This window comes from Parus major, chromosome 7, assembly GCF_001522545.3.
Source record: "Parus major isolate Abel chromosome 7, Parus_major1.1, whole genome shotgun sequence".
NCBI classification, from domain to species: domain Eukaryota; kingdom Metazoa; phylum Chordata; class Aves; order Passeriformes; family Paridae; genus Parus; species Parus major.
The window spans coordinates 19438183-19464212 of NC_031776.1; the positions used below are offsets into that span (position 1 = coordinate 19438183).

At 36.9% G+C, this 26030-nt stretch overlaps 1 protein-coding gene across 7 annotated transcripts in view; it reads right to left on the reverse strand.

Moving 5' to 3' along the window:
- Positions 1-26030, reverse strand: part of CSRNP3 (cysteine and serine rich nuclear protein 3) — a 99655-nt gene that overhangs the window by 45601 nt on the left and 28024 nt on the right. For 4 of the 7 annotated variants that reach the window (XM_015634785.3, XM_015634787.3, XM_015634783.2 and 1 more), the window contains one exon: positions 23421-23592. In XM_015634785.3, coding sequence (XP_015490271.1) covers positions 23421-23568 — 148 coding nt within the window. In that variant the 5' untranslated portion in view covers positions 23569-23592. Of the gene's footprint in view, positions 1-12070; positions 12169-12339; positions 12431-12793; positions 13004-21846; positions 21888-23420; positions 23593-26030 lie in introns of those variants that run through there. The other 3 variants (XM_015634790.2, XM_015634792.3, XM_015634788.3) reach the window with 3 other exon arrangements.

The window sequence follows — 26030 nt, forward strand, 5'->3', positions numbered from 1 at the left end:
AAATTCACCTCTCCTTGAAATAAGTGGGAGAATACGAATGCTTAGCAGTTTCTTCCACCCAGGGTCTCCCATGGGAGTCAAGGTAAGCAAAGGCTCTCTTTTCTAAAATAAAAGGTTCTTTGTGAATCCAAATGGAAACAGAATCAAGAACCTGCTGACCACCATCTGCAAATAAGGGTAAACTGTCAGATCCCACATCTACTTCACAAGAAAAACAATTAATATGCTTTCCCATTTGCTAGAGCAAAAGTAAGTGGCTAAGGAAATTTGGACTCGGAGTAATCAGTAAGCAATCCTGGTTTATTCTACTCTATACGCTTTAAGACTTGAGTACTTTATAATAAAGGTTATATATGCATGGAAATATATATCTTGGACAGAATTTAAAAACAAAACAAAAACCCCAAACAAAAACCCAAAGATCCACAATAACCCAAAACCAGCCATACATCACAAACCACACTAAGTCCATGGTTTGAAATTCAAACCATTGCCACCTAATACAACTACATTATTTTGTTTGGTATCAAACTTTGTCTGCTGTTCAGTATCCTGTATCACAGTTGGATGAATCAGGTAAGACTCAATTATGGGAAGAGCACTGTTCAATTTCATGAAACAAAAAAGGGACAACTTGCATTCAATGCCTTGTTATTCTAAAGGCTGGAATTCTGTACCTTGCAATAAAATGCCAGAGGTCTGGTTTCTTCAAGTACACCAGAAATGTAATAACTTGCATACCAGTTAAGTAAGCAGAGTGTTTTGCTGAAACTTTTACAGTCCTTTAGTGACAAAAAAGATTTGAAGTCCAGGATTTATAAAATGTATTCAGTGGAGCATGCATGCTCTACTCCAGCTCCTACAAACAGCATGGTTCGTATGCCATGGTTTGCAATTTATGAGCTACAGCAGCAGCAGCTCTAAATGCCTCAGCACTGGCTTTCAGGCTTGGAAATGGATGATTTGTGGTTGCTTCTTCAGTAAGATCTATAAACCTTGCCCATGCAAACTCCTCTAAATTGAATTCAGGATGAGGCATAGCTGCAAACTTCCCATGGAACTGTGCCATTACAGAAGTTCTACAGAGTTAAAATAGCTCATCTAAGAGAAAACAGTGTAATATTAATTAATCTAAAGTTACGATCTGTAACACTGAGGTAGGATAATCTTAAGTATAAATTCTACATATTTCTTTCTAGACTAAATATAATTTAATCACATAAATTTCCTCACCCTGGCCCCAAATGTCTAGCTTTCTCTAGATCAGTCACAGCTAAATGATGATCAAGGAGTGTCAGGTTAGCTATTCAGTTCCAAATACTGGGCCTTGTTAGATTTCCATAGCCTGCCATGACAGGAGGAATGACATTCTTTGGGTTCCTGAACTGCACAAATATGGAAATATTACTCATTCATAAATGGCATTCTCAACAAAGAAATACAACCATGTTTTGAAATACAAGTCTAGTCAGTGAAATGAATGAAAATACACAGAATCTTTTTGAGAGGTGATATCCTCAGATCAACAGAGGGATGGAGAAAGCAGCTTGTAAGTGAGGGGTAGGTCTATGAGCAGCTGTCCTGATTTCTGGCACTCCAGCAATCCCATCACCAAACTTCATACAGTGACTCCTGGCATGTCAGTGTAAGGCTGCCAGTGCTGTCCTTCACTCCTACTTCCAGCACCCTTACCCTGCCATGCCCATTTGAAGGACACCATCTATAGTTTGCTTTTTCTGACTCTTAATACCTGCTTGACCAGAGGCAACTTTTTAAATCATGGGGTAAAAAAGTGGCAAAGAGTGAGAATGAATTTTCTTTACACATACTGTGGGATATAGCACATCATATCCCTTCTCAATGATTTTTAGCACAAGTCTTGAAAACAACCTAATTTTTAATTATATATTCTTGCTACATCTTACATAAACTACATTTTTCCAAGATAAAATGAACCTCTTCCAGGCTGATATCCCAGAGGAGAGCACACTTCCTTTCAGAAAACAGCACTGAAAAATATTATGCTTCAGAAGAGCTACTGTACGCAAAAATATTCCTCTGCAGAATTTCTTTTTCCTTTCACAACCTTTCTCAAAACTGATAGTTAAGTACCAAAATCAAAGAAATACTAACTTTTGCAGGCAAACTAGTGTACTGAGAGGTATATAGCCAAGTAGTAAAAGAATCTCAATTGCTATTGCTTTAGATGATACAAATAATCAAAGCAAATAATTAGTAATGCAATGTTTGATACAGCCATCGTTCACAATAGCAGAAGCGCATGGATTCTTTCAAATAAAACAAGTTAAGTTCTATTTGAAAGAGCAAAGTGGTTATTCTCTCAAAAAAAAAATAAAAGAAAAAATAAAGACTTAGAAGAAGGCAGATACTTGGAGAGAAATTGACTGTGCTGTCTGGTGTGGCTTCATATGCTTTCTCCATCCAGTTTCCAGGACACCTCAGACATTCCAACATGACACATGCTGAGGAATAATTCAGAACTACACAGAGCTATGCTTGCTGTGGTTGGAATTTGTAAGACATAAACAGAAGAAACAAAGGTGCCTTTTGGCTTATAATTGACTGAAATACTTCTTATTCCATCCCTTTTCCTTGCTTGGTCACTAATAACACCATTTCTCATAGTATCATTTTCCAACTTAAAAATTTTACTTGGCTATTGACAAGAAAAAAATTCAAATTAAATAAAATTAGAAGATATTTGAAGCAAGCATGATAGCTGGTATTTTCTCTTTCCAACTATTTGGTTCTTCTAGTTCCCTCTGATGTACCATAGTAAACCAAAAACAAGTTTACTGAGTCAATGCAGTTGGAACAGGAAAAAAATCCAGACAGACGCAGACTGCTTTTCCTTACTGGACTTGTCATCAACAGACCTTCCTAAAGCACCTAAACCAGCAACATTACCTTGTTCCTTGTTTTCTCAACTTCCACAGTGAAGCAGACAAGCTCTTTAGTTTTCATCTTCCACAGAAAGATGTATTTTTTTTATTGTTAAAAGATTTTAACAATAAAATCTTCAGATTTGTTCCCATCTACCACAAAAACAAGTATTCTGAGACAGATGTGAAAATATACCAGACACACAAATGTATCTAAGCAGCAACAGGTGTTTACATTTTACAGCAGTTAGTTAATGAAGCACTCCAACTTAAAGCACACTACATTGTCAACATATTACTTAGAATAAAATATGCTATGTTAAATAGTGGACTTTAATAGACAAGAAGTTATCTAAACTCTAAAATAAAAGGTGCCTGCCTAGAATTGCTGAACATCAGCTCAGGATTTCATTCCACAGGAAGTGAATTTGCTACAACACTTATTCCCACCTTTGTACATCCCACATACAATCATTTAAAGCTTGAAAAAACACTGAATTCTAGGTTGTAAGGCTTTCACTGTTTCAAATAACATTTAAAGAATAGAAACTGATTCTTCTTTAATAATTCTGTCCATTTCCATTTGGCCAGCATTGATTTCTTGTGTATCCAGGAGAGCTTGAAAATAATTTTTATTTACTTCTTTGTTTGTCTACCAGCATCAGTGATAACATCAGCACAGCAACTGGAATTTTATTGCTTATGCTGAGTTTTCTCTACTGGCACAACACAACACAATTCCTCCCCAGATCCCACACTCCCCCGAGATGTTCCAAGGCAGCAGCCTACATTAATAACATATCAGTCTTTTGCAGGTAACTTCCCTTCTCCTATCCTAAACTCACAGTAATTTCACTTGCCCTAACATCATTGTTAAAGAAATTAAATGAAAAATCTTTTCATATATTTGAGCATCCAAAATAATTTTCCTAGCATATATATACAATTTCCATCAAGCCAGAAGCTGAACTGCTGTACTTTTAGAACAAACTTTTTACTATGCCACTGTAACATTCTAAGGTTTCAGAAAGTACATGAGCCAGCAGTGTGCACTCAAAGCCCAGAAACCCAAGTGCACCAAAGAGAAGTGGCCAGCAGGTGAAAGGAGCTGATTCTGCCCCTCTGCTGCCAGAAGAGTCCATCTGTGGAACTGAGGCCAGCTCTGGGGTCCTCAGCACAATAAAGACACAGACCTGTGTCTGTATCAAAAAGCAGATCCTGAGGAGAGACACAAAGATGATCAGAAGGCTGGAGAACATCTTCTGTGAGGACAGGCTGAGAGAGTTGGAGCTGTTCAGCCTGGAGAAGAGTTGACTTCAGGAAGATCTCATTGTGGCCATCCAGTACTTAAGAGGGGCTTATGAAAAAGAGGGAGGGTCATTTTTTACATGAACCAATAGTGATAGGGCAAGGGGGAACTGTTTTAAACTAGAACAGGGAAAATTCAGATTAGACATTAGGAAGAAATTATTCAGTGACAGGGTAGTGAGGCACTGGAACAAGCTGCCCAGAGAAGTTGTGGATGTCTCCTCCTTGGAGGTGTTCAAGGTCAGGCTGGATAGGGCTTTGAGCAATCTGTTCAAGTGGATAACATCCCTGTCCATGGCAGAGGGCTTTGAATTAGATGATCTTTAGGGTCCCTTCCAACTCAAGTCTATGATTCTATTCTACAAAAGTAAGCCAGTCCAATTCAGAAATATGCTTCCTAAGGAATCTGACTGTCATTTCTTTCATACAGGAAGAAGATGGATAGCAGTATTTAAGTAACCACATTCATATTAGAAAATCGGTGAACAATTCCAGAACTGTCTCTGGTATAACTTCAGAGATCAAAATGGACTGATTTATAATTTGATTACACAGTTTTCTGCTGGTGTTCAAAGTTCAAAACACTGTGGTTTTGGTCTAAGTTTCGAAGAGCATAAAGGATTAAGTGTAGTAGCTACATGCACTGGGACTGTGCAAGGATCAACATTTCTGCAACATCATCAAGTCTGGAAGTTCTTTTGTAGAAGTAGTTTTTGAGTGACTGTTTTATCTAAGACTTCTACCTAAAATTAATCAGAACTAAATAAAGACTTTAATTAGAGCATTTTTATAGCGCAAACATCTTTCAAGATTTCAGCATTTCAGAAACCATCATGGTTTTTTTTTTTTTAAATTAAACTGCTTGAAACCTACCAGCTGCAGAACTTAATGTTTTGGATAGATTTCTGGTTCACAATATTAAGTAGACACACTTATCACCCTGACAGCAGTACAATAGGCAAGGGTTAAGTATGTCACACTACAGCCCCTAAAGACTGCAGCCTCTTGCATTGGTGCACTTGCAGAGGAGAATTTTTTCCCCCTTTTAAAACCATTATTCAATATATTTTCCAGTGAACATCTTAAAAAAATAAATTAGACTTTCAACTAGGATTGCATTTAAATACTTTGCATTAGGATCACCAGTTTATGGCACAGACAAAACCACAGGGAACTCTGATATCACCTGATACAAAGTTGCATCATCTGACAATTTCCTGTGTTGCAGAAAAGAAGCAATTACCAACTCAGTGTGTTTTTTGGCATCCCTGCAATGATTGTGACTTCTCAAAGAGATTAATTCTTTTGGCCTAACATCTTTAGGCACTGAGGATAATATTGCTTCCATCACAATATTTTCCCTTCTAGGAACATGAGGACCATGTTTATTTCTGCTATATTAAGTTGAGACAATACTAGGCTTGTCAGATATTTAGAAATACTGTAGTCAGTGTGTCTGTTTTGACCTTCCAGGTCACAGCAAAGGTGCAAGCTGACAGCACCAGCTGTCATTTGCTGTTGACAGACTTTTACCACATTAACAGCTCTAAGCTCATAGGAAAACTCACCAGGTTTGTGACTGAAGAGCAGGAACTCAAGATCCTTGGCTGTCTCTTTCCATCTTCTGGAGTGGGCAGATTTCAGTGACACTAGCACTGTTCTAGCTGCTGGTGTGCAATTGCTTTCTTGCCCTATGTCTACTTACATAGGCTCTAGGATACAGGATTTCAAACGCAGACTTCAGCCATTTCAGATTTCAAGAAATACAAAGATTTGCCAGTGCCAAATGTTCTACTTTTTCAGAGCAAAAGACATTCTCACTGCCCTGGATGTCTTGGATTGAGAGACAGGAGTGGCCCATTTACATTCAGAAAACATATTCTGCGTCATTTACAATGGCAATGAGTTCATAACTGTGCAGTGTGTATCCTGCAGCTTTTCTTATTATCTCCAGCACTGTGAGAATTCCTGAAAAGCTGTCACATTTAGCTTGCTATATACTTAAAACAGCAAATTGGTACATGCTCTGTGCTGATCTTATTCTTTCCTGTAGTTGCAAAATTGCAAACAACTCAAAAATTGCTTTATGATCATAATAATACAGGAACCGACCCAGATCAGCAACTGCCAGCCTTGTCGTGACATTCATTGTGTCAAGCAATCACATAGGCAGTTTGTAGAGAACAGCAGTATCTTGAAGTAGACAAACTGAGATGAGCAGGAAAACCAAACCCTTTGAGGACATGAGAAAGGGGTCAGAGACACAAAAGCCTGCCTACTTTTCTAGCTGTAGAAGCTAATCTAATTAAAAAATGCTAATTTCCCCACAAACCTTGCCTGATGCCTTAAATTAGTGTACCACAATAATGACAGCCTTACAAGCTATATATAACCTGATATATATATATAATCTTAGAAGCTAAGTATCTTAAATGTCAAGCAGGAAGCAACGATGGATTCAAAGACCCAGCATTGCAGAGAAAACAGAGCTACTACTTGTCATCTTGTAGCAGTTATTTTTCCATGACAACTGACAGTTTTAGACACATAATGACAAAGGCAACTTTTAAAAGATAGTTAAAAAAAATAAATATATTTGCAGGATCTGCTCCAAAACATTTGCAACAGCATGGAATTTAAAAATTTTAAAAGTTACAATATTAGTGAACCCTGACTGGTAAGTGGACAGGAAAAGACTACAAAACTTGCCTCTGTTTCAAGAGGCAGAGACAAAGAATGCACATTTATGACAGTAAAAATTGATGCTAATGAGGATACAAATAGATTCATCATCAGATCAAAGTAACATCACTTTTAAAGCAATATTAAGATATATGAGAGAACACAGCAAGAATGCATTTTTTAAGGCCAGGATTTTGTGATTCAGAGATGGAAATTGCTAAAAAGTAATCACAAAATATGATTTTTCTTTTGCTTCCCAGCTGATTTCAGTCAACTGTCTTGGAGGAGGGACAAACTGCTCACTAGAAAACAATCCTACAGTAAAAATCTGAGAAGGGTACATATGTTGTTAGCACAGACATTATACATCAGCTTTTCTTTTTTTTTTTTAGATTAACCAGAAAAAGTACAGATGGGAATGAAAAGGCCTCTAAAAATATAACTTTATAGAAGGTTGTAAGATATGGAAGGAACAAAGTGACTTTTTAAAAATACACTGAGTAGCAATTAGAAAAAGAAAAGAACCAAGAGTGGAAAAAAGCACAGGCAAGCCAACATTTCAGAAGATGAAATACAGTAAATTCTTGAACTGTGAAAGATGAGGCCAAAATGTTTATTTTGAGATCTGAGAAATATATTTTTAGCTAATATATATGTGCTGAAAATAAGGCACATGGGTCCTGAAGTAAATTAATGACAGAGAAAAATTAATTGAATGAGAATACCAGAAATACCATACTGTTGCACTGATGGCCAATTTACGCTAGAAACATAACTCTATCCATTAAAAGAGAAAAAGCAATAAAAAGGAATTCCCTTGCATCCTAACCCTCCAGCAAGCACAGTGGCAAAATTCGCAAAGTGCACTGAGCAAGAAGTGCAGGATTTGAAAGGCTTCACTCTGCTACAAAAAACCAGAGAATTCGGTGAAAATATACCAGTGACCTCAGACTGCTATCAATGGGTGTGGGAAATGCCAAAACCCAAATACTAGACAAGATGACAGCTGAGTCAAATACAGCATGAACCAGAAATGAAAATTCCTGGTTGTCTGCATATCCAGTGTTTTGTTCCACGCATACAAATAAGGTGAATCTGCCAGTGCTATCTAGCACAGTGGTCTCTATCCAACACCCAGTCATCAGCCAAAGCCAAATTTTCAGAAAACAAACCCAAATGTTGAGACATCCATATAACAAATGCCAAAAAAAAATGCAGAGGAATTTTTAACTAGACAATGGGTAACCAATGAGGACTCTCAAGCCATAGCCAGTCTGCCTACAATTCAGCAGTAGGAACAAAAAACGGTAACAAAGAGGATGCTAAGCAATTATTAAATGCTACACTACTCTTTTTTTTCAGTATACAGGTGTTATTAACTTTAACTGGTGGTATTTCAAAATTTTTCTCTGTATGGTAAAAAGAATATACTGAACTGCTAGCATTGGACTAGAAGTAGAGATATGAAATCAAGTTTGCATGATCAGTTGCAACCTGAAATCCATTTGTAACGATGAGTTCTGTGGGACTTTGAGCAGTTTAACTACACCATACCTAGCATCTCCATTTGAAAAAATTAAATAAAATTTTAAAAAACCAAATCACATGTTATGGTTACCCATCCCTCAACTGTTACAAGTAAAAGGTTTGCTTCAAGGCCACCAGCTAGAGAGAACTTGTTTCACTGAACAAGTCAAAACAATTAGAGGAAGAAAATATTTTGCACTTTCAGCAATAATAGGTGAGGGGGGAGGGAAATTTTAACTTCTGGTCTGGAAATTTAAGTCTGGTAAGAACTTCAGGATTCTATTTCTAAGTTAGATCAGTAAGTGGATGGGAAAGTACTGTTTCTTCTGATACAGAATATCCTGACACTTGAATTTAAAAGACAAATAAATTCTCCAGATGGGAAAAATTTAAAGCATCTAGCAGTATTTTAGTATACATGAAGCAGTTAAAAGCCATTTATTTCTCCTCTCAAAGATAATCCCTACTAATTGCTCTAGTTGTGGAAATACATTTTGTGGGAAAGGATAATGAAGCCTACTTGTCAAATTGCTCATGTCATTATTTCACTGCAGAATGCAAATACTATAGCCAGACCCATTCACAGCATGCTGAATATCAGCCTACAGAAAAGGACCCTTGCATAAGCCACTCTGACCCTTCTTGCTAGTTTCTTCTGACCTTTCTGACCTCATTAGACTGGTATAAAGAAAATAAAGGAGCTGTTGGGTACTCTTGATGGATTAGAAATAACAAGAATGTGTCTAGGACTTACTTAAGTACTAAACCAGACCACTAAATTATAATGCTTTTCAAACAATCAAAAGGATAATAGGGATAGTGATGAAGAAATAGAGGTAGAAAGAAATAGATTCTTAAAATATTGTGAATAGTATGCTTTTTGGAAATTGTTCATCAGCACCCTTAACTACTTATTCTGCTGCCATTTTAGAAGGTTGATTTTTTAAGGCCCCATTTGAGTGAGAACAAATACTAGAAACCAATGGTCCCAGCACAATTATTTTGATTAACCATGAATCCAACTTAAGCACCTTGCTGAAAGAAGGCTTTAATCTTCTCTGGTCAGATTTATTTAATGAATTCTTCAAATTCCCAAAGGAAGGAAACTCTAGAGGATAGAATGCAAGTCTCTGAATTCCCTGTGTCACATTTCAAACACTACCATCATACTATCAACAAAATCTGTGTCTTACCAGACAAAAGGGTAGAGATACTATCAAAGTGCTTATTCTTTTCATAATACATACCTTCTCCAGTGGAACTACCTGGGGTTTTTAAACTGTCTCCCAGCCCTGAAATGGGCAAGTCATGCATTTTTATAGCTTACATCGTAAGAAGTACAAAACCTACAAATTAATTTTGCTCTCTAGATAGTGAATTTTGTCATCTCCAGAAAATAGTTATTTATTTTTAGATAATACCAGCACCTGAGCAAAACCCTCAGAAAGGAAACCACAAGCCTCAGCTTATAACACAAACCCCAAGTACTACAACATAAACTTTACAGCAATTGCAACATGGGACAGATGTCTTTTTAACTTTTTATTCTGTATTTTTAATTTCTAGGGAAAAAAGTGCTATGAGGGAATCTATAGTCAGAAATCTTCCAAGTTCCCATATATTACAATTTCTAATTAAAAGCTCTTGAATTTTATGGGAAGAGAAGAACTTTTTCTTTATATGCTCAACTACTACTAAAAGAAGACACAAATAGATAGGCTGACCTCAGCCAAAGGGTTCAGGCTTTATTATGCTATGCATTAAAATGCAGGCACCACCACATAAAATTAAATTATGTCCCTTTTAAAAATAAGACTGTGCCATCATTTGTTCCTGAAATATCCTCTGTTCAGCTGTCCTGCAGTTTTATAGATCCTGACATGGGAAAACTGTTGCATTTGTGATAGTGGTGATTGTTCCCTTCAGAAATTTATAGCCTTTGGTAAATCTATGTACGTCTCACGTCTCTCCTGCACCAAGTGCACAATCCAGCCTTAAGCCAGCACCACTGGAGAGGTTGCAAACACTGCATTTGTACAGGAACTCTCATCAGGCTTCATCCCCACAAGCTAAAATGTCTTAAAGCTGCCACTGAATCCAGATATTGTCGCACTGCACACAGAGCTAAGTTAGATGACACAGTGGTTAAAAAACAACTTAATCAGGTTGCTAGCACAGATTTCACGGTTGCTGTATCTGGGCAGCTGTTCTAGCACAATTGGATTAGTGATTTATGCTGTCTCTCCACTCTCCCCATTTTACGATAATGGGTTGAGATTTGAACATGTAAATTGTTCATCCTCATCACTCTTCAGACCTTGTGAATGCAGCTATTTCAAGACCTGTAGAAAGGTTTTAGTTTGTTTTTTTGTTTGAGGGATTGTTTGTTTTGTTGTGGTGGTAATATTTTTTCCCCTTTGTTGTTAGCCAGAGATTGTGGTATAAAGATAAATGGTGGACAAGGATCTTGTGTTTGTATATTTAAAATAAACAAACAGCAAAGCCCAACAAAAAACCAAACCAAACAAACAAAATCAAAGCAGAATTGCAGTCAGCTCACAATTCCTTCCTCTTACATGTGATATGGGTAAAACCTGTTTTTTCAAAATTGTGTTTGTCATCTTACATTTCTATAATTTGTCCTCTGTGTAACTGAAAGAAAAATTCAAAAAATCCACCTATTTGAGGTTAAATTACCCTTTTTCCACCTTGACCTTGTTTTGGACTATGCTCATTCCTGTGAGCTCACTACAGCAGTTAACCTGCCGTTTGAAGAGCACATAGAGCAAAACTGCTCTTCACAAAACAAAGGGCAAGGTGAGCAAACACAAAGCCCACCATGCCTGCTCTTTTATCATTTTATTTATCCTATTATCTCATGTATTAGATAGGTTACTTATGTTCTTTACTAAATAAAGCCCAGAAAAAGAAACCCTTTAACCTCCTACGTAGACCAGAAACCAAACTCAAAGTACCAGAGGGAGAAGTGGGGAGGGGGTGGTAACTCCTATCCTTCCTCCACACCTCAAATCAGAACAATATGTCAAATTTTCACACTTAGACCCACAAAAATGAGACAGGTTTAATGTCTGCATTTGTATCAAGGTTAACTCCTAAATCAAACAAACCCTTCAGAAGATGGGTTACCTACAGTCGTGCTTTCTGATTTTTCTTTCATCAGTACATGTAACATTTAAAAATAACATTCTAATTAAAAACAAATAAAAGATAAATACCCATTTTCCAGTATCCCAGTAAAGCTTACATAAAATTATGAATTAGTTAACCAAGAGAAAATGCTATCATTGTGTTCTTGCTATTTATCAAGCATTTTAAGTTACCTTGTGACATTATTAAAATATTTTATTGATTACATGCAGTTCTCTGAACACATTTACTACTTGAGATGTGTTGGCCAGTTCTTTGTGACTGAATAAATCATATCCCTTACTTCCAGTCTCTGGAAAAAATAAATCACATCATGATGTGACAATTAAAATAAAAGCCTTGAAAATACCTCTTCAGATAACTTGGTGTTTCCCTTTCCAAAATATTAAACAGCCAGTACTTTTGCAAGCAAGTGACAATGGATGAAAATATACAATAATAATTTCTGTACAAACACACACAGTAAGTTAAGAACATTTTACCTGCATACATCTAATTTCACTGGAAGCTGCCGATATATGCTAATTCAGTTGGTTTCAGCATGAATTTTGAGCATTTCTAACACAGAGGTGCAGCTGGAAAACTGGTTTTTTTTTATTCACTTATGGTCTTCCAAAAGTGCTAATCAAAATCTCTGCAGAGATGTAAAATACAGCATCATGTTTTGTACCATCAAATGGTACAAAGTGAAATTGGACTTGTATAACTGTAGAGATATATGCACATGAATAACTGCTACTGTACTACTGACCTTGTGATCTCAAAGAACACCAGTTTCTCTCAGGAGGTTTTTAGATCTCTGAAATCATGTTTTCAGACTGCAGACATTTCCTTAATCTGTCCTTTAAAAATGAAATTCATGTCTCATTACTGTTAAAATGATACCAACAAACTCTTAGAATTTCTATCAAAAACAATGTGATGCCATATGCAAACTCACAGAATAAATAGAAAATTTCATTTGTTTGCAATGAAGCCAAGTCACTATATTAGGGTGAAAAAATTCAGAAGAGCATATTGATACACTAAAAAAAAAATGATCATACAACCTTTGAGCACACAGCCAGTATACACACATTTGATTTCTGGTACACATCAGGTATTTCTGCTCTGACACAACAGGAGGTCTGAAAACCTTCCTGTATTTCACTGAGCAGGGCAAAATTCAGTAATTGCAAGGACAATTAAACATTAATCCTGCTTACCATGGCAGGTGACAGACTTGCCATCTGTTGAAGTCCATAAAGTGAGGTTGGATATCTTTCTAAAATACATTTTTGGAAAAGCAGAACTAAAAACAAACTAATATTTAACCCATACAGTTAAATTTTGGTCATCATATAGAGAGAAGGGGCTGGTGGCACAAGGCAGTGACAGTAGCAGATTTGCCATTAGAGATGCCTCTTTGTGTCATGGTTCAATCCCAGCCAGCAGCCAAGCTCTGGGCAGCCACTCGCTCACTGCTCACCAGCAGGACTGCAAAGAGAACCAAAAGGTAAAAGCTGCAAAACTCATGGGTTTAATAGGGAAAGCAAAGGCCATGCATGCAAGCAGAGCAAAACAAGGAATTAATTCACTGCTTCCCACAGATAGGCAGTCTCAGCCATCTCCAGGAGAGCAAGACCCCGTCAAAGGTAAGGTTACTGGCAAAGACCAAGGCCAACACTCCAGATGTCCTCCCTTCTTCCTTCTTCCCACCCACTTTATACACTGAGCATGATGCCATGTGCTCTGGAATGTCCCTTTGCTCAGCTGGGGTCACCTGTCCCAGCTGTGTCTCCCAGGCACCCCCAGCCCCTCTCCAGTGTGGCCGTACAAGGAGCAGAAAGGGCCTTGGCTCGGTGCAAGCCCCGCTCAGCAATAACAAAACATCTCTGTATTATCAACCCTGTGTTCAGCACAAACCCAAACACAGCCCCCTACCAGCCACTGCACACAAACTTAACTCTACCCCAGCCAAAACCAGCACAGTATCCCTTTCCATTCTGCCCCCAACACTTGTGATCTGGCTTCAAAAGAGCTTAGTTGATCTTAGCTTTGGTACAGACTCCAGTTAGACCTCTGGTGTTTTTCACATTCTGCTTCAGCACAGGCCTTAATTCTCTGGGCATACAGCTTTTAGACACTGTCTTAGCTATGATCTTGAGAATCGGGGCTGCAATGCTTGCTATTGTGGCATTCTGCTTAAGGGATACGTAACAATTTTTAGATCAAAATGATTTGAGGAAAAAAAGGTTTTGATCATGATATAGGAAGTATAGGTGATAATTAAATTCAGCATCATAAAGGCAAATTACATCAAATCCCAAAAGCATTTAGTACTGGCTGTTTCACACGAGTAATTAATATTTCTTGCTTATACTACTGGTACTGTTTGCACCTATCAGAGTGTACACAGATGGACACAGAGCATACAGCATCAGCTTTCTGAAGCAGGAAAGAAGGTAATAAACAAAAGACATTTTATTTTTTGAGATACGCAGACGAATGAGTCTATACCTAATCTAATAACACATGACTGAAGTGGTGGTGCAAAGTGTGCCATGCAGAATGGATGAAACTGAGTGGGCTGTATAAACTTCAAAGCAATAAACAGGCTACAAAAGACACATGGGCAGAGAGGAGAAAATGGAAAATATAGGAGACATAGGGAGGTGGTTCCATTATCAGCTGCAGGATGCATATGATGTTGCACATGGGAACAGTGAGGAAGGACTGCAAAATATGGATCTGAATAGACTGACCACCTCAGCCTTCAGCAGTCCCACTAAATGCCATGATAGACTCTCACGGCTATGACAGGGTTTTAGTAATTAGCAGGTGATCCATTACGTTATGAAAAATAAAAATTTGTCTCAAAAGCCTCCATTGTAGATTTCTCTATCATTCATTTATGTGAAACTAAAGATTTCTTCACACTACAAAGCACAATCAACAAATCAAAGTAGAACACTGCATTTATCTGAAGACTACCAAAGTCAGCTCAATTTAAAAAATAAAATAAAAGCCTCTTCTTGAAGAACCTATTTTAAAAAAATGTCATGAAAATCCAGGCCTGGCTCATCTACAAGCCAAAATTCTAGAGAAATCACAACTTTTAAAGACTTCCTTGGGCACATGCTCTGACCCAGTACTTCCCCTTCTGTGTTAATCTCATTGTGAGATATGTATATTTAAAATGCCAACTCAATTTTTATCTGAAATGTCACATTTTGTCATCTCTCCTAGCTGCTCTTCTGTCTGTCTGCAGAATAGTCTAATTTTTTGAGAAAAAACCTCTCACTTCCTTAAAGGCAATGACAAGATGAATTTACTACAGCCAACAGCATTATTGATGCTTATTCAAAGTCCAAAGTTTGGGTAGCTTTATTCAGACCGTAGCCTACGTAGACTTGGAATGTTAGTGAAACAGATAAATTCACAACAGTGAGTCTTTCCACTGAAAGCCATTATAAACCACACACTGGTAGGCATACAAATAATACATTATTTTAATGCAGCTGTAATTAATTAGTTCTACTTTCTTCCTAAGAACACACAACTGGGAATGATAACAAAGGTAAAAATCTCCACTAATTTTAAATAGTAGTGTAACAATGAAATGGCATCTCTGCTCCAGAACGTTTTAAGTCTATTTCACATTAATCACTCAAAATTGGTACTATTTAAGTAAAACAGTATGTAAAAGATGAAATAAAGTAGTCTACTAAATAAAGTAAATGGGTATGCTCCGTTAAAAAAAAAAACAAAACCAAAACACACATGATCACTTTTTGGTAAAATGTAGGTCACCTATGGTTGCCATAGTAACCACTGCTGAACTAATGCTCTACAGATGACCACTGCCTATGGCTGCTTTCTTTGCGAGTCATACCTCAATTTAAATAAAAATAAGTTTGGAATTGACTTTAGTTGCAAACAAAACTCCTGCTTAAACACTTTTAAAAGCCCTTCCTAATATCCTTGTCTAAATAAAATACTCAGATAACAAGTTGAGAACACACAAAACCTACTTTTCTGTAGTGAAAAATCTGTTCTTTGTCTTTATCTAAAGCCTGGAGTTTCTGAAATGGAGAGAAACAATTTCACAAGAAGTTGTAAATGCAAAAAATATTTATACAGAGCAATTCACCAAACATCAGTAACTCAGAAATTCAACAAGCATTACCATCATGTTAAACTGTCTCTGATAATCTCACAGCAAGTCCTGTGACAGTGCATTCAGTACCTTCACTGCAAGTGGGGGTTAATGGCTTGGCACATTATTATTTTGCACACAAGCACCCAGTGAAAATGAGTCATGTAACAAGGCTGGAGCCAGGGATAATAACAGTTGAAGCCTCACTTGGGATGAAGTCATTGAGTCTTCAATCAGTTTGATGGTGAAACTCCCTTTCTCACCACTATTACTCTGGGGCATACATAGTTGATGATGAATTCATTAAAATACAAAAGACTCCACATTACAAAAAGAGTCTTAATTGGCTTTGATAGTGAACTGAGAAATAACAGGACGACAAGCCAATGTCCTTGATAACTGCTAACTGGTTTTCCCCTTCAGAACAGTCATATCACTATTATGTAAGTTCAGAATAAATGAGCTGCTTATCTTCTCTCTCTTTTTTGTTTGTTTTCTCTGTTTGTTTTTTTGTTGTGTTTGTTTGGTTTTGTTTTTTTCTTTTTGGTTGGTTGAGGTTTTTTGTTTGTTTTTGTTTTTTGGGGTTTTTTTACTACAGGTATTATAAAGACTCTGAAATATAAACTTTGAGGTCTGGATGCTACCCCCTATTATGGGGTATTATCTGGATGCTATTAGTACTACAAATACATTGTGGTAGAGTAGCATCAGTAGTCACAAATCAGAACACCAAAAATGCTGCATATTTAGTGAACAAAAGAATGATGATCAATATTGTTGAATACCATCTATATAGAATCACATCCCTCACTTGCTTTAAACTCTTGAAAGCTCAAAACAGACAGATGAACAGGTAGATGAACACAAGACACCACAGCCAGACTGCTGGGAAGCCAAACAGACAAACCCTCACGGAACAGAGAATGTGTGAAAGCTTTAGAATCAAACATTTAATGTAACTGGTTTTAATTCACTGAATTGGCAAATTCCAAAGAAATGACAGCTTGTTTACAGTCTCCTAACTGCACGTGCTGAAAACACCACTATAGTATTTTGTAGAAGGGAAAGGATTCATACTTAATTTCTTTATATTCCTGCAGGGATCAGGACCTTAAATACACCTTCTTCACACTCAGTGCACACCAGGGGACTACCCTGAGTGCCAAGACATCTCAGCAAGAATAAAATACATATGGGAGATGGGGCTGGTCTACAGAGGAAAAAGAAAGAAATAAGTCAATACAGCCTCCAGCAAGCAGAATATTTTTTTTTCTCCTTAATGTTTCAATCAAAGTTCTTGAAGTCTTTGCCCATGGGTCAGTAATTTCCATGGATTCATTCCTCCCTGCAGTTTACTTTAAGACAGCTACCACATGCATTTACTGTATGTGGTTGCTGTCTTATATTGGAGAAAAACAGTCTGTATTTCCTGTATGCAGATACAGGCTTTCATCTTAAGCAGGTCCAGGACCCCAGTAGAGCCCAAAAGTCCTAATACAATACACAATGTAAGAAGAACCAGAATATAAAACTCAACCATTGAAGGCTGGTAAGAGTGCAAACAGAGATAGAATACATCTTTCTTGTAAGCATTAGAATGGTTTCATTACAAAGCACCAAGATAAAACGACAAAGTTCATCTGCTTGTTAAATCTGCTTAGCAAGCAGAACTGCTAGTCTATTAAAACAAATCACAAAAAGACCAGCCAAGTCAAACCACACAGAAGGCTGTTCACCAGCTCAGTGCTAGACTTAAGATCAGCATGTTCATAAAAACAACAGCTGTATCAATTGATAGAAAAAAAACCTTTGAGCAGGAACAAGCCCCTGGAAGGAACTTCTTTTAGAAGAACCACTACCAGTAGAATCTGTGCCTCTATGTTGCTGTCCTGAAGTTAGCTCCCCACAGTCATCCCTATTGTTAAATCAGTGCTTGGCTACATCAGAGCAAAGAACAGCACAGCAACGTTCAGTAGGGAGAAAACACTGCAGAATGGTGCCTCTATTGAGGGTGCTACAGTCTGAAATTAGTTTTAATGGTCACTGCAATGGACAATCACAGAATGGTTTGGTTTGGAAGGCACTTTAAAGATCATCCAGTTCCAACCTCCCACCTCTGGGCAGGGATGCCACCCATAAAGATGAAGTTGCTCAGGGTCCCATCCAACCTGGTCTACAAGACAATACACTGTCAAAAGCACTGAATCTAATTTAGCTTTAAATTTCAAAACATCTTTAAAACCATATTTACAAAGACTGGTAGGACACATTGTAGACTAATACAAAATGAAGAATATGTACTAATCTTGGCACTAGATGAGGACAGAGGATATGGCAATAATATTCCTGAAGCTTCATTTGCTTTGTAAGAGCACATAAAGCAATTCAAAGAAAGCTGCTGAAGGCCAATGGGACTCTCATGAGGAATTAAAGTGAGCATTAGGGTACAGCAGTCAGGAGAAAGCAAGCATGAAACTTTTTTTCAGATAAAAATTAATCTATTCATAGTTATAAACTGGTAACAGAAAAATCCATTTTTCCCTTCTCTGTGATTTGATTCACCAATTACTTCCCTACAAAAGCTAGTGTAAGGGTATCAGGCCACCCACAGCTTTCACTGGTATCCAAATGTTGTCATAATGCTTCCTTGTACCTGAAAAAAAGGACAGCTACTTTTAGTACTCAAGACACCTTAAGGCTTTTTTTCCCTTAGAAACACGTTTTAAAATTCTGATCTTGTTTGACAAAGACCATGGAGCAAGTCTTCACTAAAATAACTCACCTACTTCCCAATCTTACCATTTCTCCAGAGAAGGATTTTGGCTGAGACTAGTTCAAATCCAAGCTAGAAGTTAGCTGAAAAAAAACTTCTGAAAAAATTTGAAAATCTGTGAGCTTAGGCACATTCATCCCTCTTTGTCAAAAAAGCTATGGTCATCATGATTTTGGATTTTTAAAATTACATGCATCACTGGTGAGAGAAAAAAGAAACTTCATATTCTTTGACTTTATAAATGAGACTGTAAAGTTATTAAAATTATTTTGCATATTTTAAAAGCACCTAGAGACAGAAACTGCCATAAAAAATCTAAAACCAGTGGCTAAGAGATGATCTGGTACAATTTTAATTCTAGAACAAATCAAGGATAATACCTAACCATCATGTTTAAATTTTATCCAATCTCATAGACAACATTAGATCATCAAATAGAATCAATCCCAAACACTGTTTTAGGATCAGTCTGAACTAAGAATTGCTAGCAGAAGATGGTTCCAGACCCACTGACAGTGCACACTCCTGAATACAGACCAGGCCTTTATATATATGTACTGAGTGCAAGGTGCTTCTCTCTAATAAATGCAGCAGAGATACAGATGTGCTGCAGAATCAAAATCAACATTTCCCAGTAATTTTCTAATTTGTTTTTGAAATATATTCCGTATACACCAATGTAGCAAAAGAGGATGAGTCACTTTCAATGACTAAGAATTTGCAAACTCCTGGAGCATTAAATTCCTTTGATCTTGATAAGCTGGCTCGTTCTCATTCTGTTCATTAGCCCCCCCTTTTCCCAGTTTTGAGCCAGCCAATCTGTAGCCCTTTCTGCCTGCTGACATATTTACCAAGTAAAATCTGTTACCACTGCTTTCCTGCTCTTACTGAAAAGCACCCTGTTGCTTGTCAAGCTCCTCATCTTGGGGAACCTCCTTCTTTCTTTTCCTTCATACATAACCTAGTCCGCAAGCTGCCTTCCCACTGTGACAAGCTCCTTATTAGCTCCTCTCTGTATTTCCCCAGTAACCACAAACTGTTCACCTATACATTCTGTTCATCTCTTTCTTTTTCCACTCCCATATAATGTAATTTCATCATTAGTTCCCAAGTACCATTTTGCTGGTGACTTGCAAAAATTTCCTAAGAATCTCAGATAACAATCCAGTTGTGTTGCTTTGAACCATGTCTTGGTAAGGGTTAACCTGGCAATGTCAATACCTACATGATTTGAAAAATAAGAATGTAAGAATGTCTTAAATTGTAAGCATAAATTATCATTAATTTTCCATAAAATTATTTGGCAACTGTAATAGGGCTATTTTCTCATCTGTTCTATCTGAAAAATTAGTGTATGTAGAGCCTGCCACAAGCAGGTATCCACATTTAGACAGCAACTCAATTTCAATACTGATTAGTGAAAAGCATCTTGATATTTTCACTCTACTCCTTTGATGGAAAAATACTTTACAGCTCAAAAAAATCCTTTAGTGCTTGATTCTTTACCAATCAAAAAATCACAGTTGTCATAGAAACTGTAAAAACTGAAGTCAGTCATGACATAACAACAGAGCAGTGGAAAATGTCTGCAGGCTCAGGTTTTTCTGCTGGAGATATTTCTGTAAATTTAACCATGGAGTCCACAGGTTTCCCAAATCTAACAAAGAATAATATATCAACAGGTATTATTATTTTTTTTTAATCTGTTCAGAGTCCGGAAAGTAATAGCATTTATCACTCCTGCTCTATACGCTGGCTACATTAACAGCAAACACTCTTCTCAAAACATTCACTGCAGGCTTATGCTGTAAAGGGACTGAATTTCTCTGATCACACATATTAGATAGCCTGCAGGGGCTTTTGGTTAGTGTTCTCAGCATTCCTGAGATCCCATTTTTGGCATTTCTAAACTGACACAAACCACTTTAAAAATCTATATTGCCAATAGTTTCTGTCTTTTACAAATGCTGTTCGGAAAAAAACTTCTATCTGCAGGCCTCTGCCCCACACAAGATGGTTCAGCTCCATTTCACACATTATCTCTGGCTTTTTCCCTATGACATGAAACTCTGTAAAATATAAGTCTAGTCCTGACTAAGACAGGCTACAAGAGTCTTCCCCTCTCCATCTCCCAGAGCTAAATCACAGACCAACTTCAATTCCAGAGTCCTTCTTGCCTTTTACTGGAACCACTTGACACTTTGTAATTACTAACTGACAGGGCTGCCTTACTGCAAACACTTGCCCTTTCAGAGATCACCCTGCCGAAAAGAAAATAGTCATAATACACAGGAATATTACTGGACTGGCCTCACTGCAGGTGAGCAAACTGATTAGCTTAACTACAAATAACACAAAAAGCAGCAATGTGGATGTACAAGTACTCAGATCTTAAAATAACCACCTCAGAAGCCTTGAATTAAGTTTTACGGAGAAATTTAAGGGACTTCTTTTTTGGTTTAGTTGTTTTCCTCTCACATATTGTCCCTCTGTACCTTTAATTTAGTCTTTCAAAATAACTATTATTTTAAAATACACATATTTTGAAAAGAGAACAAACAAGTACTTTGATTCCTTATGCTTTCCTAGAATTGCTTTAAATAAACTCCATTTTATCATTATAGCATCTAGGACTTTCCAGACCTGCTAAACAACTTCAGATGCTCACACCACACCCCTGGTTCCCATCCTGCTTAAGGATTACATTTAATGGTAGGGTGAGCACACGTGGTAACATGCTTCAGCAGCCTACTGAAGTTTAACTGACTGACATACACAGTGAAACTTTCCAGCTGCACCTAAAATACAGTTTGAGACAGCAAAATTTGCCTGTTAACTTCCCTAACCATGAGTTTAGGAATTAAAACCAAAGTGAAATCCTGATTCCAGTAAAATAACCAACAAACAACCCACGAGTTAAATAATTTTTGCAAGGAACAAAGGAAAATAAAACACAAATCAAATATCCTTAAAAAGAACAGCTTGATTTATTTGTTTACTGAATTATATGCAGGATTCTTATTAGAGTACTTCATTATCACAAATCTGTAAACCTCAGTGGGAGAGAGACAAATATATTTCTTCTCTTACCACAGTTGGGACCCTAGTCAAAAATATGTATAAAACCCTGTAGCTTCTCACTCTTCAGTTCTATGGCATTCTGTCACAGACTTTACATTTAAAATATCACTCAAGGCTTCTGTATGTCATCAGCACAACTACTGCACGAGTGCATACATATGTACACAAGCACATGTCCATATATGTCACTTGAAAAAGCACATACACATATATACTTATGTTTTTCTCACACTAGAAATATGTATACCATGCAGGCAGACTTCTACCTTTAATTCTGAAAAAGGCACATTCATTTCCATAGATGCCACTGAGGAAAAGAAAATCAAGATAAGACTGCTATAATCATTTAATCGATTTGGATATGTACAACATTTATTTTTGAATAGGACAGGCTACCACAGGAAAATAAATATAAATATACATATTAAATAAATTAAGTATAAATATAATATTAATTATTAACAGGACCCTTAATCTACATGCAGCTTATAAAATACTGTTATAACATTCTACTATCATAAAGACTTACTCTGTATTGATGTGGTTTACTGGAGCTCATGACTTAATAGAAGATTTTTTAGATTGCTGCTGTGTGTCTCAGCAGTCCCTTAGACAAGAAATGAATCTGCACATGTATTGATAAATAAGAGTGGGAAGAATTTATATGAATATTTTTAGATTTTTTTTGAACAGCAGAATGGCTTTGGGCACACAGTATGAGACCAGACTCCTTGGAGTATGTGTACAGAATAAACACATTACTTCATAAGGTAGGCTGAGGGGGTAAGAATTTTACACTGAACTCAGATGAGGCCAGAGCAAACATCTTACATATTCTAAAAGCCTGCTGTTTTATATATATACTCACTACTATAGCATATACTAGTGAGAAGGGAGTTGTCTCCAACAGCAAGGCGTGTTTTCTTGTTTTGCTCCATAATCAAACATTATGCAACCTGAACCTGCAACCTTCTCATGGAAAATATTTGAAAATATTCTTACTGGATGTAAATATTCTTATTAGATGTAAAATTAATACTCTTGCAATATTCATTTTACATCTAGAGATTTCTGACTGTTAATAAATTTGGCATTTGGGTTTTACAGAAGCTGATGACAAATAGAAAATAACCACAGCAGAGGACAGGAATCTGAAAAGCACTACTATCAGAATCTGGTTGTAAAGAGATGTATTCTAATATAAAATGAGAAATTCCAGAGCCTCTGAAAAATCTTAAGTAGCAATCTGCTACAGTGCTCACTCCAATAAACCCATTCTTCCTATATAAAACTGTACTGTAGCTATACTATAAATACCCTCTCAGGCAGGATTACAGGTTTTTTTTCATCTGTTTACCCCTGTAATGAGTGAAAGAAAATGCCTTAAAACTGTATGGTTCTATTGGCTTAGGTGGCAGGATGACTGATCAGATTCTGTCACAGACTGTGTACACTATTCTCAACTCTGAACACAACACCGAGCAGAGGCACTCATTGGCCTCCAAATTAGTTAGTGCCAATATTCCCCCTTCCCACAAATGGAAGACATTCTCCTAACATGTCATACTAACTAGATGTGAATGATAGGGCATAAACATGGAATTTTCTGTGAAACTCACTCTGACATAAAGTTTTCACGGAAACAATTACCAGAGGAAATAGTTATTTTTTCAAAAATAAGTACTTCCTCACAGTGCCAGCATTTAAATGTAATAAAGCAGAAAAATATACTTCAAAAATAACCCAGATTGTTTTCACTGTATTTCTAACGAGTAAAACAAACCTCTCTTAGCATGTATAAGAAGCAGTATCATGCCTTACACACCCCTCTAGTACTTACGAGTAAAATGATTAGAAGCAGATGGATGGACATTACTTCCACTGTCAGCACTTTCACTGCTAGAAACATCATCATCTGATTCCCACACACATGAACAGGGTGAGGTTCCACCAACTTCTTCAAACTTCCTCTTTAAAATTCCACTCATTGCTGCAATGCTGTCACCATGCACCTGTAATAGGAACAGAGGCAATGAGGCACTGTAACACCCACCTTTGCAGGTTTCCCAATTCACTTATCATGAAAGAGTCCATGCATCAATCAGATACTACTACCTGCAGCTAAATGAGTCCTTAACCAAGAGTTTTGAACAACTTTACCAAGAAGGAATCAAAAAACCCTGCAACCTAACATCAGTATATTTATCATCTCACTGACTTTAAGACAGAAGGCAAATGCTACCTGTATTCTACCAATGCAGATAATTCTATACCCAATCTCATACACAAAAATATATATATTCAGTTATGCAGCAGATTTAGGTCAAGCATAATACTCCAATGTAATTAATCAAATATGGACTTTCATACAACACTTAAAAACATCCTTGGCACCAAGGAACATTACATTAAAAAAAATTTCCGCAATAAATATAGTTCAGAAAAAACCTCATTGTCTCTTTTGATTTATTTTAAGGGTCTTATTTATGTAATTCTCAGTTTTAACAAATGCCCACAATAACAATTAGATTTGAGAGCTGTATGAGACACTTTGCATCTTTCCAGGCCAGGTCCTGCGTAAACTCATTTTGCCATTTTAATTTACTCAGAAGTTTCTTGCCTAGAATTTTTGAAATTCAGATACGAGTACTGGCACACAAGTAGATTATCTCCATTCACACAAGCATCAAAGGACTGGGTCCATCCTTAAGAACCTGACTTTATAATCACATTGCCCAGCAAAGCCAGAGCCATGTTGAACATTCCTTATTGTTTCCCTTTCATATATACAGCTGATCTTCGTATCTCCATTTATGGAATACCAAGCAGAAAAAGATCAAAATATTTTTAAAGCAATTTTAAGATAATTTTAACACATCTGATAGGCTGAAACAATTTTTCTCTATCTTTAATTTAAAAATAGTTTACTATCACCCTCATTACTGATTAATTCCTCTTGCAGACTGAAAATTAATTCTAAGATCTTAAAAGTTACAGATAATATCTACACTCTATGCTAATCAGTGAAATTCTGCTGTAAATTGCTGGGGAAAAAAGGCTGCTGTTTGATGCTTTTAAGCTTTTAGTATCAAAAATTCTCATCTGATGCCACTTGCCTTCAGCTTGTTAAGCTGCCAATTCAATTCATCTTATAACATAGTTATTTCTTCCAGTAAGCTTCACTCTACCTTTATGGATGTGTCTAATTTAGAGAAAAGATTTCAGTATAGATGTGGAATCCTGACATAATGGTAAGAAGAGATGTTGCATAAGATGATCTTCAGCACCAAACTTGTTTGCATGCAGAGCACACTAAAAATTAAATAATAAATATATTAGGCTTCCATACAGTCAGTCACACAGACTGTATGAAATGTGAGCATATATATGAAATACGTGCTCACCATGATGTTCTCAGCTTGTTTTACTATTTATGAAAAAAATGTTTTCCTGAAAGGTGTTTCTTCAGGGTAAACGTATGACTCAAACAGAACTTGCTTAGATCTCAACCTTTGCCCTTTTGTCCAAAAATGAATTACTATAAACTGCAAAGAAAGCACTGCATTTTTATTCTGAGGACATGGAAAGGATAATTTAGTATCACATTGTAATAACCTTTGCAAAAATGTAAGAATTAATTTTTATGAACCAGCCTCTAATAAAAACACATTTACAAAAAAGAAAAAAGAGAAAGAGATAAAAGAACTAAACACACACATATTGAATCACCACAATTTTTAAGTCACCCCCCAAGTACAGGTTCTGAAACAGCCCCTCTATATTGTCCTCCTCGCTATCTCTTGCCAACCACCTTTTGCATTGTCTCCTGCAGTGCTTACAGCACTGAAATTGTGAAATCACCATTATTTCCATGGCAACAGCCTGCAATATCAAATCCACAGGATTATAGCATGACTGTAGAAGAGGGTAAAGAAGCAGCTGGAGTGTGAGAAAGAAAATGCTTACACTCAAACATCTCAGTGAAGAGAGTGAGAAATGAGCTGACAAAGAGTTTACCGAACAAGTGAGACCAAGTCAAATCTATGTGTGCACTCATTGAAATTGTGGCTACAGGAGTCATGAAGTTCCAGGTCCAAAGAACATAACTGCACTGCAAGGCAAATCTAGTATCTGTGATCATCGTGAGTGTGCAGCCAGTCACAGAGCAAGAACTCATACCCTGAGGTGACTTCCAGAAAAAAGCCCTTTGGTCAGACACTGTCTCCCGCCAGTGAAAGCACCCAGTGACTGGATGTCTAAATGGTGTCTTACACATCAGCAAAGTTGCTGCACATAGTGAGAGTGTCAACAGCCAGAGCTGTTCCCAGCAAGTAGCAGAAACAAGTATTTTTTACACCAAAGGGTTTTAAATTTGCCTGGTTTTAGCATAGCCTACATATGCAACAAGTGCCACAACCTGGGAGCAGCAAAGCCATTTCATTAAGATAAT